Here is a 14,683-nt window from a genome sequence, read left to right on the forward strand (position 1 = left end):
AATAAGTCCAAAGAAGTGAAAGGAACAGAATGACTGAAAATATTATCTGGTAAAAAGACCTCCATCATAGCAAAACTGCCCTTCTATTTCTGGAGTTAGAATGCTCAGTTTCTAATACCTTTATTTAAGATGGTTTTAATAATGTGATTTGGAGCCTATGGCCTGACATGGATACCTCAGAGACTATAAGATAAGTAGGGCGTAGGCCACTCAATTTTTCAACTACTGCAGTTCTGTTCTGTTTTACATACTTGGAATGCATGTAATATTTTAATCCAAGAAAGGATTCCGCTGGGGAAAAAAATTTGAAAGCCACTGTAGCACACCACTCTTACTGCACACAGGGTTTCAAAAGGATGAAGATGTCCAGTGTGAGAAGTAAAATCTATAAGATTATATTTTCAAGTTATCTAAGTTTTACTTACCTTCTGTACATATATCTCTATATACTTCTGGAGATTATTTCTATATAAATAGAGCACCAAATCATGGACAAAGTCAAATCGATCGCATACAATGATAAGTGGTAATTGATCTGTTAGCTTCGCTTCCTGGGGGGAGAAAAAAGAAACCTTAATTTTCTTCTTCTGTGAGGTTATCAGTGTAAAATGAGATATAGGTTCCACACTTGTGGGAAAGGCTCACATAAACTTGATTCTTTTTCTAAAGAAAGAAATGTCCCAACAGTTGGAGAGGGTCCAACTCAGTTTCCATAAATTTTTATGAAGTAATATCCAGAGTCACAGCAAAATACCTTCCCATATATACCCTTTACAACAAAAGAGTAATAAGATTTATAAGCCTCCAGTGGCACTCAGGATATAAAATCATCACACCGGGAATTTCATTAATAGTAGCAACTGAATTTGTAGTTGCTTTAAGAGTTAGATTCACATTGTCAAAATTAGGCATATATGGCTCACATTTGCTGCAGACTGATGACTTTTTAGAAAACCCCTCCCCATTCCAATCTATATGGCCAGCTTCTAATACTGTTATAATAAATCCTACAAGGAGCAGCATGATGGTGACTGCCATGAATTTAAATACACCACGTGTTGCTATTTAAAAAAAACAAACAAAAAAAAGGTTTATAAAATAAAAAGCACTTAAGTCATCTTTAAATTGCTAACTGCTTTTACCATTACAAATACCAAGCTATAATCCTACTTACAGACTGACACAGATGTTATAGACAGGTAGGTTAACACCTGTACTGGGCATTTACCTGATACATGTCCTGTTATATTCCATAGACATTAGGTACAGCACAAAAAACAACAGGTTCCATCAGGAATTCATTTACACACAGTGAAACATTTCTCAATAAATGATTCCTCTATGACAGTCTACTAAAGGAGAACTAAGCAGGACAAGACTTTCCTCAATGACAGCCACTAAGAACATTATCTGCAAGATTAGAATAAAATTCCTAAGTCTAGCACATATAAGCCACCCAATTATAAATAATTTGAAGATTGGTCTACGAAGTGTTCAGGGAACACTAAACCTTGGAGTTGTAAGAAATCCTGTAAAATAGTAATAAAAAAATCAAAATGGCTGTAAATCTGAAGTTGAAGTCCAGCTGCAGATTTTTTACATCAAGGAAAGTCCTTTAGCACCATGGAAACTCTGTACTAACAGCTGCTACAATCATTTCTAAAAAGAGTGTTTGATCTACCTATGCAGAAGATTTTTTAATAGGGCAGGTTTCTCCTACAAAACAAACATCAACACACTAATCATTATCTTGTTTACTATACATATAAAGTATTACCTACAGTATTTTACCACTTAGGGAGAAAACATACTTCGCAAGTAATCCAAGATTACTTAGGTATTCTAGTCTCATGCATGAATGTTTAAGATTTCTGCTGCGAGAGATAACTTATTTGTATTGGGAAAGAAAATTTTAATTTTCTTTAATTTGAAAAAAGTAGAAAAACTGGGATACATTCTCAATTGCCTAAAATTGGCATATGATTTCATATATAAAAATAATGCTATTAACATTTTAAAATTTTACTTAAAGGTTGCTCCTTAGATACTATGATTAGAGATGTTAGGATCAAAATGGCAACTATATAAACAAATTCAGGTTTTCTTAAACACAAAGTTTGGAGCTATATATATAAGGGGACAAAGTAAACATTCCCCAAAGAGACTTACATTCTGGTAGGAAGAGACAATGTTAAGTGTTATAATGAAAAAGAGAACAAGATAAGGGGATAGTGAGGATGGACAGGTTTTATTTTAGATAGAAGGAGGGTAATCAGAGACATCCTTCCTCGTGACATTTTGTTAGAAATCTCTAAGAAGGTACAAAAGCAGGTCAGGAAGGTCTGCGAGGAAAATGGGAAAGGGCAAGCAAAGGCCCTGGGACAGGAGAGGTTTTGGGGAGTTACAGGAACAGCAAGCAGGCCAGTGAGGCTGAAACAAAACCAGGAAAAGGAAAAAAACGGAAAGTAAGATCAAAAGCAGCAAGAGGCACGGGTCTGAAGGACAGTTTTATGTTTTCTGTACGAGACGAGAGTTCCACAAGTTTAGGGCATGAGCCAAATAACGCTAATGACAGAATTTCATCCTGCTTACAGGCTACTATAAAGGAAGAGTTCATATTCTATCACTCTTTGTTCTCCTGGTGGCTAGCATATACCTGGCACTTGTCTAATATTCAAGATTAGATTCAGAGAAGTATTTTTATTATCACAGTTTACATACAACACCAGTCAATTATAATACAACTAGTACCTCCAAAATGAAGCTGAATACCAGTGATGATGAGATGTAGCATGTAGCTACAAACAGCAGATCAGTAAGGAAAGTGAGTAAATGGTCCACTATGTTCATTCTCATTAGGCTGAATATCCAACAGTAGCATCTTAGCACTGAACTCCCATCTCCAATTATTAAATAAGAGATTAGGTTTTTCCTCTAACTTGGGCGGGAATTAAAATTCGTTTGAGTCAGGAATAACTTAAAACCAAAAAGAAACAAAACTTGCCTGCCAGAAAGGTTGATAATACCTTATTTTCAAGGCCACCAACACAGCTTATTAACCACAGTTATCACTTGAACACCTGTGGCATACCAGGTACCTGACAAACACAGCTTGTGGCTGGGGAAACCAAGGCTGAGACACCTTCGTTAATTTGCCTGAGGTAACAGCTAGACATTTACTGAAGGAATAAACAGCTCATTATAGAAAGGAGAGAATTTGAACCAGGTCTGACTGGTTCAAAAGCCCGTAATTCACACCTACTCTCCTCTATTAGATTTGCACACAATTCACAAGCATGGAGGGAGGATTCCTCATCTAATTAGATCTCATGGGCTAAGAAAGGTAAGACAGCCACATCCTAGTTTCAACAGTTTTTCTTTGAAGGTCAAGATCATAATTAGGTGAAAATAGTTAACTTAGTCCTGCTTTACATATATATGGTAACTCAAATATTACAACTCAATGCTAAAGAAATTACAATTGAAGCATAAAGACTGAGAGCTTAATAAAAACAAAATCAGTAAGATCTGGTAGCACTTTTTAAAAAAGGATACAGTGTTGATACTCAAAGGAGAAACTGACAGGTACTATAGGTACACTAGGTCAAGCATAGAGTATCAAATCTTTCTCATTTGGATGTTTTTTTTCTGACACCAGGAAGTCTTGGGTTCACACATATCATACTAGCCAGGTTCTTCAGAATATTCATGATGGCCTAGACATTATACTTTTGGGGGAATGTTTATCTTTTAATCTAAAATATAAGGCAACTTCAGCAATTTACATCATTACACTAAAACTCCTAAGGGTTTAGCTATTTAATCTAGGTATTAAGTTCTTCAAAAGAAGAATCAGTTAATACAACTATAGATTATCTAAAAATGATCACTGTAGGAGTACGAAAAGCCTACTTTTCCCTACTAACTCACACAATGAATATTTTGGTTTTAGTTTCAATCTAAAATTCTTTCAAAAGAAAAAATACTTAAGAACTTTATATATAATCTTTGAACTCATTTAACATATTTTAAATATAAGTATAAAGGTGATGCTTTTGAACTGCGGTGTTGGAGAAGGCTCTTGAGAGTCCCTTGGACTACAAGGAGGTCAAACCAGTCTATCCTAAAGGAAATCAGTCCTGAATATTTATTGGAAGGACTGATGCTGAAGTTGAAGCTCCAATACTTTGGCCACCTGAGGCGAAGAGCTGACTCACTGGAAAAGACCCTGATGGTGGGAAAGATTGAAGGCAGGAGGAGAAGGGGACAACAGAGGATGAGATGGTTGGATGGCATCACCAATTCGATGGACATGAGTTTCAGCAAGCTCCAGGAGTTGGTAATGCACAGAGAAGCCTGGTGTGCTACAGTCCACAGAGCTGCAAAGAGTCAGACACGACTGAGCAACTGAACTGAACTAAAAGTATATAAATATATGTATTGGGGGGATCTGAATGTTCTGTAATTTCCTAATTTTTATAAATGACTGCCAACGTTAAAGTTTTATTTTCCCCACAAAGTAATTAATAGGTATGACAAAGCTAAACATTAAATAAAATAAACTGCCCTTAGGTATGCCTTAAAGACCTAAGAATCTTTAAACTATTATTCTTCACTCCAACACAAGCAGTTCTACTTCTCCATAACCAAATTTGTGTGTCACAAAGCTGTAGTTTTTCTGTTTGACTGTGCCTTCAATTTATAAATTGTGCATGATTAATATTTAATTTAATATTTAATTTCTAGAATTGGGCTAATGACAGAGAAAAACCTATTTCCTTTACACAGTGGAACCCTTTGCATACACAGGCCCCTTAAAAGAACACAGAGGGCAAGCTGACCTTAATATTCAAAAAGTGCCTAAATGATATTCTAAAATAACACTGTCTCCAATCACTTAACAAAAATTTTCTTCTAAAATTAAAGTGAAAGAAAGGAAATTCCTTAAAGATAGTGATTTTTTTCTCTTCACTTAAACAGATGGTCATTCTTAAATATTACTTACCAATTTCCTTCCTTATTTCAAAGGAAACCACAGAGTATGAAATTTGGAAGAAATCATTCAGTACACAATTTTGAGATTCTAAGAATTTCACTTTTAGGGAAAAAAATTTTTTTAACTATGAGCAAACCCTTGCAGGACTGCTGATCTTCAAACCAACTAGAAAATGCACTACTCAAAACCACTTACCTTGAGAAAATTCTTGACTCGCTCAGGATCATAGCAGTTGCTTTCTCTGCAGATTCTTTCTACTTCTTTGATCTGCCCAGTCTTGCAAGCTGCCTGAATATATTTAAAGTGCACATCTGGGTCTTGACTAAAGTTAACAATGGATCCCAAAAAATAAAAAAGACCTTAAAAAAAAATAATTGACATTAAGCACAGGTGTACTTCTGAGAACAGACCTAAAAAAATACTTAAGCAATTAAAAAATATTATGTCAATTATACCAAAATTTAAAAAACAAGCAAACAAAACACTGTTATACTGAACACTCCACTCCCAAATAAAATCTAGTTGCTGAAAAAGCTCCATATTAAATAATCCACTAATCAGTTCAATAAATGGATTTATACCCTACAGAACAGAAAATTCAATGTTTTCTACTAATGGTGGTTGAGAAATAGGAGACAGCTACTTAATATCAAAACTAATTACCACAGCATATTTCAGATCAGAAATTTTGAATAAAGTCCACTACAGCAGGTGCTTTTACATATGCAGTTAACAGAAAACACACAAAAGTAGCTTAAAAAGAATTTAATGCAGTGCTGTTCAACAGGCTTTTCTGCAGTGATGCAAATACTCTATTAAGACCAGCACTATCTAACATAGCAGCCACTAACCAGATGTGGCTACTGAGCACCTGAAACGTTGCTAGTGTGACTGAAGAACTAAAGTTTTAACTGCGTTCAATTTTAATACTTTTATTTACACAGCTACATGCGGCTGGTGGCTATGTACTGAATGAACAGTATAAATGTAGCACACAGTTAACATATAAGAACTGAAAAAATTAAGAAAATTATGTAGAACTCTCTTAGTCCTCTGTCTAGAGTAGTCCTACAAAAAGAGGGAGGAAAAGTTAAGCAGAGACCAGATGTTTAGCTAATGAACCTAAAGGCCACTGAGAGTGATCACATTAGTGCTCAGTACAGCAGTGGTTCTCAGCTGTGGACGAAATGGTTTTCTTCCCAGGAGACATTTTCAGTGGTCACAACTGGTGGAGCTGATGCTTCTGGCATTTACTGAACTGAAGCCAGCAATTCTGCCAAATATCCTGCAGGCATACAACAATGTACCCTCCAACTCAACAAATTATCCAGCCTGCTACAGGGACAAGTCACAAAACTTCCTCGGCTAGAATCATTTGCCATTACAAGAGTCAGACAATATAAACATGATCATTATATACCCAATCATTAGTATTTTCATCTTATTCAAATATGCCAAAGCTACTACACATATCTGTAGTTAAGATTCTGCCTTTAATTGACCTACAATGTATCCATGCAGACAGTCATTCACTTCATGACCCTAGAATCTGACACAGACGATGCCTGACTGTATTCATTGACAATAAAACTTAAAATATTCCATCAAAATAAACTTGTAGAAAGAATTTCCAATAGCCTATGACCATTAATAAACTATGACCTATAGCCCTCTTGGCTACCTTAAGTTATTTAAAATGACTCGAACTTTTAATTACCTTCAAAACTCTTGAAAGATTCAAAAAGTTCAATCAGAGACTGAGTGGACAGTTGTTCGTGATACTTAGAAGCCACTTGTACACAGATCTGTAGATTCTGACGAATATTGGCAGACAGCATGGCCCTGAGACATTCCAGGGAGTCTTCCACTGATAAGGACCCAAAGTAATTTACTAACCACTAGAGGACAAAATAAATAAGTAAATGAAATAATATTAAATCTAATGGTGGTATAAAATTACTATCATTCGGTTACACAAACACATTTTCGGTATACCAAATGGTAATGGTAACTAATAGGTAAGACACTGAAATACCTCAGGGTTAAGAAGATGGGTGTGAACAACCGCACGCTTGATATCATACAAGTCAGTGAAATGTTCTAACGCGCGCTGCAGGAGGCCGGCCTTTTCACACAGCTGAGCGATGTGAGCCCGGTCATAATGCGTGAACATCTGATTGCCCAGAATAGCATCTGCAACCTAGAAAACCATAAAAGGATGAGTTTATCTTACCACTCCACCTGTATCAGTAATTCCATATCCAAATTACACCTTAAGATCCAATACTGGACTGATAAAGGAGAGAAAGTTACAAAGAGCATTTTAGCCAAATTTTCTAAAATCAGGAATGGGTATCCCAGTAGCTTCAAATAACTTAATCTAAGAAGCTCGGAATAACAGCTGTAGAAAAACAGTTGACGGAAACATGCTATAAAATGCATGAAAACACATACCTGAGGTGCATGCATAAGGTTCATCTCAAGCAACCTCGTCTGTAAAGGACCTTCAGATGGGCGATTATTCTTCAGCGCATCAAGCAAGAATGCAGTACACTGCTGAATTAGATTGTATTCCATAAACACATCGACAATCTGCAAAAAAAGATGTAAGGGAAACTGTTTTAAGATACTTAAACACTACTTTATGATACTGTTGACAATCTAGGTAAGTGAAAGGAAATTAAACATTATCTCTTTCTTCATATATAAAACACTACCAGATCAAATCCCAGATTTAAAGAATATTATTTAGATAACATAACCTCGTGATTTAACAAGAAGTTTTATCTTCCACAGTTACTTTAGTTCTACTAAAAACAACCATAAAATATTTCAAGATACTATATAGTAGCAGAATATAAACTGCAAGATTTAAAATTTTGATGATTGATTGACTGATGCACACGTGCATGCCACACCACACGGCACGCGGGACTTCAGTTCCCTCACCGAAGACTGAATCTGTACCCCATGCAGTGGAAGCATGACTCCTAACCACTGGACCACCAGGGAAGTCCCTGATGAACTGTTTAAAATACACAAAAGCATAAAAATGAAAGAGTCCTTGATTCCCACTTCATATATGCATTTTCTCTCTCCCTTCACCAAGTGGCAGAGACTAGCCTTGGTGTTTTATTATACCTATATTTTTCACATCTTTAATACATACATCACTCTAAATGAGGTGGGATTTGTTTTGCATGCTTTAAAGCTATATATATAGATGGCATCTTACTGTCCATTCTTCTACAATTTGCTTTTCTTGGGTAACATAGTTGAAATTTATCCATGTAAATAAATAAACATAGCTTTAATTTCTACAAATAAAAAAGTTAACCTGTTCTTCTCCAGGTTGTTTAAACTCAGATGCTCCCCCCCCACCATTCTCTACATAAATTAACTTCTACAAGATACATTTTAAATTGTTTACCTGGGTGATATCAGCAAGAGGTTCTTCATCCTGAACTAACATTTGAGCAAACTGCTGCCCCTGATCTGGACTGATACGCATAACATTTCTCAGCAGAAAGATCCAGTCTGGAGTATATCCAACCTAAAAACAGACAAAAATGTAAGCCCTGCTGCAGAGTTCCATTTTTGTATTATTTAAAGGCTTTTTCACAACTATACTCCAATAATGAATTTTAAAAGAAGAAATCACAGAACAAAAACAAACCAAAAGCAGTGGGCACCGCCCCCCACCCCCACGGGAAATAAATGCTGCTTCTACAATAGAATCTTCTTACTACAGAACTACTGGTGAAAGTACAAATTCAGTTTTAACAGATGCTCAATTCAATTTGATCTTGGTGATAATATATTTGAACAAATAGCTATAAATTTTTATAATCAGCTTATTCAGTCTCATTGAACATGAAAAAACTTGTTCTAACAGGTTAAATATGTCCTAGCAGTTTAAATTCTAAATGCCATGCAAGAGTAACTGTCTCCATTTTTGAATGTAAATGAGAACCATACTAGTACTTTATATTTTCCCAAGTAATCATAAAAATTTAAGGAAGTTTACTATTAAAACTGAGAGTGACTATAGGATAATTTCTCTCTTAATGTTTTAATGAATTTATGTTCAGAATTTGTTTCATTGAACTCACTTTTTTAGCATATAAAACAATCTTCTGGACTTGACCTGTTTCTGCAAAGCACTGAATGACTTTATTTGGAACGTTAGCCCTTAAGTACACACTAAGTGCCAATGTAGGGTCCACAGATTTCACCAGGTCTCCTAGTTCTTCAGAACATTCCAGCTGTCCAAAGGGAAAAGAGACTGTTTAGTAATCCATGAGCTACTTTATAAATAAGCAGTTGTTACTACTTCCACTATAAATAAGAACTAATATGACAGGCATTTAGTCACCCAGTTGTCCCCAAATGTATTATAAATATGCAGGAGTTATGGTTATAAAGACTCCTGATTTTGAATTCAGAGCAGAGTCTCAGTAGAATTCTCCACACATTCTACATTCTACTTAAGGATAAAAACCCACCAAGACTTCACATGTACAGATTCTATCAACTATCTTGTTAGGCGTATAAATATTTAAGAAGCAGAATCTTGTACTTCTCCCTATTAAGAATATTCAGGTATCAGCCCCAGATGGTCTCAGTTTTACAAGAATAATCCAGCTCCTAATGTAATGCTATCAAATGAAAATCTGATATTCAAAAAGCCAGCTGAGGTTTACCATAAAGACCACTTTAAAATTAGGGAATAATCTGTAGGACCTAAGCTTCATTATCTTCTTGACTTTTGGATTTAAAGTTGTAAAGCAGGACACTAATTTCACAAGGTCAAGCAGATAAAAATTTTAGAATTTTAAGGTGGTACACACTCCTCTGTGCCATTCAATCTGCCTAAGCTGCTCAATCTGAAAAACCGCTTCTCTAAAGGAGCTTTGCTTTACACACTAGAGTTGACTTCCTATTTTATGAGTATGTCAAAAGAATAGCGCTTATCACTGAATAATGAGACGTTCTATCAGTCTATACCCTCTCAACTGAACACACTAATGAAGAGTTGACCAGTGGTCCTTTTTACCACAAATGAATCCTACATGACCATTCACCAAAATAGGTAATGATACCCAAAAAGCTCTTACATTGTTATATTGGTCAACTCAGTTACCTTGGCTGTTCTCATCCTCCCTTATCTTAAAACAATTAGGACGGACCTCAAGTACTATGTGGCTAGTAACCAGTCTTCAGCAGACTCCTGTCCAAGCATCCCAACTCTGAAGTTCTATCCTCCAGTATCCTCTAAGACTGACAGAAGCTGGGTCAAGAAACAAGGACTTAGCATTGGTAATGTAGAAATACTACCAACATACACTAAAGCTGAAAGGTGTAACATTAAAAGTTATTCACAACCCAGAGTGCTATAAAATAGTACCACCTCAGTTCTTGACATTGACCTAAGACATGACAATTCAATATTGCCACTTTGTGGAGAAAGACTTTCTATAGTGGTATGAAAGCAATAATATCACTAATGGGTTGTTTAAACTCATTAGTTTTCTTACAAATAGGTGACATTTTCCATAATATACACTAGAAAACATAATACTATTAGATGCTCTATGTGAAAAGAAACTCGTAACTACTGAGCAAATATAAAATGGATAGAGAAATCCCACAGTAAAGAAAGCTGGTTAACAACAGTTTTCAAATATTCATATTTAAATAACTTCAAGAAACTACTAAGTTAAATATTTTTTCATGTAACGCCAGTTAATATTCTGTGAAATGACTTTGGGAATCTATATCACTGCTAATCAGACAGTCCTGTTGTCTTGTTAACCAATTCAACTTTGTATATAACATATTTATTTCCCTTGCACATCTAAACCGGTTACTGGCATTTGATACCACAATTTTGTAACTTGGGAAGTTCTAAAAGAAAAGATACAACGTTGTATGGCTGAAACTACTGGGCATCCCAAGTGTGGGATGTGAGAAACAGGAATACATTCTTAGGTCCTCATGAGTTTATACATGTTGACAAATATGAACATGCAGTGTCTCATGCTAAGCTTAACCACCAAGCAAGTAATCCTGGATTCCCTTTTAAAATAAAGATATGCTACCCTCAACATGCCACAAAAAAAAACCCATTTTCAAAAAAAAACACGTCTATGAATCTCATGCAGGGTCTATTCTTTCACCATTCCTACAAACAATGACTCATGGATGGAGATGTTCTGGCACAGCCTGTGTTTTTAACTTGCTAAAGTGGTATTTAATCAAAGTGAAAATATGTTAACGTAAGTTAATATACCTTATCTTCTTTTAACCACTTCTCCAAAAGCTGTTTCCGCCCCTGCTGAAGTACAGGCCTACACAGTTCTAAGGATTCATATTTATTTAGCTGACCCTGGTCCAAAAGGATTCCAAAGTACTGAAGTAGGGGTGAAGTTTGACCTGGCTGAGCTGGAACACTCTGGAACCGACGGATGGTGTCTGGGGTACGAAGAATTCCCTTTAAGAAACAGAAATGTTAAGGACTCCTTTTAAAGATGATTCAGTATCACCGTAATAACTCCATGGATCTGTTAAGTCAATTTTAAAGGCATGATTCCATCTACTGAAACCAAATCTCAACTTTTCAACATGTTGAATGGTAAAGATTCAGGCAATGTCTATCACACTTCTGGTTCAATGTTATGAGATTATTCTGAATCAGAAACATACCAACCTAATCATAATGCTAGTGTGTAAGAGGATAGTTACAACTAACTATTATTCCAGGTTCACATTAGGTTAAGTAAAAATTTCATTACCAGTCAGGGAGTAAGGTATTAATTCAGGTATTAATCCAACATAACACAAAAATGATGAGGATAAATTCAGGTCAAGTTCAGACAACTCTTCATACCATGAATTGAACAAGATCTGTTTAATCTTTAGGATATAAAATCAGTAGTTATCATAAGATCCAACTAAGTAAACATTATTACATCTATGTAAATCAGAGCCTGTTAGATCTACACATCATTCTAACAGTCTGTTTTAACCAAATCTAGAGCATAGAAAAGTAACTAATCTAGAAGTAACTCATTCTACAGGAAAACATATCCTTAAAAAAGTCTCATTTCTCTGTGGGAAGCTGGTTCCACTTGTACCAGTATTAGAAACAGAGCACACTGGCATCAATCCAAACATGGCAATTTTCATTTTCATGACTACTTACCTTTGGTGCATTAGCAGCCACCTTTGCTGCCTCTGAGTAATTTCCTTGGGCAAAAAGAGCATTAAATTTCCGGGCAAAGAGTTCTTCAGCACCAGCTAAGTTGTTACGTACAGCCATTCTCAGAGCCAAATCAGGATTTTGTAGGACATTGGTGATATAAGGGATTATGTTTTCTTCTTCCACACATACTGAGAGAACCTGCAATTTAAGATCTAATGAACAGCTGCGATGTGTTCACGTGAGCATCAGATACTAAATATGTTTAATGCTGATGACTACTGAGTGACAAAGTAATAAAACTGTGATAGCTGCTTTCTTGCTGACACAAAAAAAAAAAAAAGAAGAAAAAAGAGGGCAGAAAAGAGAAGACTAAGGGGTGCTACTAAACCAATTGGGGATTCCTAAAATAGAGCTGTCTTGTAATATAAACAACTCCCTATCTCATACAGTCCAAACTCCAATTGCTTTGCTACCATCCATTCTTAACATGGCATAGGCTCGCCTGGAAGAAGTTGAAGATACATTCCTCTTAACTCTGACTTTTCAGTAATTTTAATTACATTTACATTCCCAGAGTTCAGGTTATATACTCAAGGAGGGAAAGGACACTGAATCCTCACACACCTTATATACTGCAAGGTATACAGTAAATGCTTAATAAATGCAGCACCAGCAAAGAGCAACTCTTAATTGCTTCTTTTTGAAGAACAATTAATTACCTACCCTCAGTCCCCCTAGTAAGTCACTGTCACAGAATGCCAATCTATTTGCTTAAAAGCTGAATTCCTGTCAATTGCCAAAGAGAAAAGGAGTCCTTCATCATGCATCCATTCCTCTCCCCAACACCAGATCTGGGTATACACCCCAGCTTATAAACTACTTCTATTCCCCATAATGACCAGTTCTCATACCATTATTTCTCATTTGAGTGTGTCTCAGTCACTATTCCACATAAAGAAAGGAACTTATCTTTGTCTTTAATTGTATTTTTAGCACCAGGCAGTGTTGAACACAAAGTAAATGCTTAATATTTGTTAAATAAATGAGAACTCAATAACCAAACAAGTAGTATCTATTTGCCTGTTCTATTATTCCCTTTGAGGAAAATGAAATTTTAACCTCCATAAGTCTTTCATTTCTACAGATCTGACCCCCATCTTCCAAAGCTTAGGTCATTCTATATCTGCAATGTGACACTCTACCCCATATTAAGACATCTTTTTTTAAAAGGAAGAATTCTTTCTTTTTATAGTTATTTCCATTTTCATCTTTAATACTACTTCCTAGGAAAAATAATGAAGATGAACAAACCCACTTCTAACTGTACTTTCCGTAGCCTTCCCCAAATGCCAAATTCATAGTTTTATCTTTATCCCATTTTTAGATTGTATTAGCATAGTTCTAGAAACCAGTACTTAAGACGTACAGGGGGAAAAAAAGGTTCTTGTATCTTCTAAAGTATTCAGTTCTACCAAGTTCAGACTGTCATCTTGATCACTTTTAATTTTGCAACCCACAGAAATCATACTCGTTCCTTCAAGGCACTGGGTTGGGTCCAGCTATAGTTGGCTCTGATCAAAAGAGTAAAGCCCTGAGCCCTATAGGTTACTGTGAACATTCATCTTATTCAAACCAGCTGGCAAAGAAAACTTATGGAGAGAAGGGAAGGGAAACAATCAATAATCAAAGTTATGAATGTTAAATATATAATGGTAAATTTTTCAGGATATTTTAGCTAAAACAGTTATCCCTGGTTTAACAACTTTATGATTATAAAATTATCAGTAATCGAGTTCACCAAAAGACACATTCATTCCTGATTTTTCCAAGAGAGGCACATGCAACTCAATAAATGAATGCTACTGAATTTTTAAAGTAGCTTTTGTGCCAGACACTGACTAATGCAGAAATACAATTAAACAAAGAAAAGCCCCTTTCCTGAGGAAGAACAGCGACGAACTAGTTAAGCAAGCAACTGTAACTCACTGTGGTAAGTGCCACAAGGAGGGCTCCCTAAGATCTAGGAACATAAAGCAGAAGCACCTAACCAGGTGTGGCACTGATGGAGAGGATGGGTAAGTAGGGAGAGACTCCCTTTCTCTACAGTATTTCTTTCTTCAGATACATACTATGTTCTGAAAATTAATAGAATAAAGGAGAAAAAAAAACAAAAAACCTATTTGCTTTCATTTACCATTGAGGAAAAACACTAATTTGGAGGAAAACAAACAAAAGGAGAGGTTAGTAACATTTAATCATTTTTTTTAAGGGAAAAAGATACTTCCAGGTATAATATTTTAAATTACATTAAAACACTAAAACACAGAAAAAAAGATCACTTGGATTAGGTGGTATGAGGAGGTTTGTCAAATATGACAAGTCAGAACAGCTAATTGGGTAACTTTTCAAGTATCCCACTAAACCTATCATAGCCACTGTAACATATCACCTTCCCACATTAAACATTCAGTAATAATTAAAGA

The 14,683-nt window shown here is 35.6% G+C and overlaps 1 protein-coding gene across 3 annotated transcripts in view; it reads right to left on the reverse strand.

The window, feature by feature from the left end:
* CLTC (clathrin heavy chain) overlaps positions 1 to 14,683 on the reverse strand; it is a 66,484-nt gene that overhangs the window by 23,756 nt on the left and 28,045 nt on the right. For all 3 annotated transcript variants that reach the window (XM_043482435.1, XM_043482427.1, XM_043482442.1), the window contains exons 7-15: positions 12,201 to 12,398; positions 11,289 to 11,489; positions 9,109 to 9,261; positions 8,427 to 8,549; positions 7,451 to 7,588; positions 7,032 to 7,196; positions 6,714 to 6,894; positions 5,192 to 5,355; positions 426 to 551 (exon numbers count right to left, since the gene is read on the reverse strand). In XM_043482435.1, coding sequence (XP_043338370.1) covers positions 426 to 551; positions 5,192 to 5,355; positions 6,714 to 6,894; positions 7,032 to 7,196; positions 7,451 to 7,588; positions 8,427 to 8,549; positions 9,109 to 9,261; positions 11,289 to 11,489; positions 12,201 to 12,398 — 1,449 coding nt within the window. The remainder of the gene's footprint in view (positions 1 to 425; positions 552 to 5,191; positions 5,356 to 6,713; positions 6,895 to 7,031; positions 7,197 to 7,450; positions 7,589 to 8,426; positions 8,550 to 9,108; positions 9,262 to 11,288; positions 11,490 to 12,200; positions 12,399 to 14,683) is intronic.

This window comes from Cervus canadensis, chromosome 1 (genome assembly GCF_019320065.1).
Source record: "Cervus canadensis isolate Bull #8, Minnesota chromosome 1, ASM1932006v1, whole genome shotgun sequence".
NCBI lineage: Eukaryota > Metazoa > Chordata > Mammalia > Artiodactyla > Cervidae > Cervus > Cervus canadensis.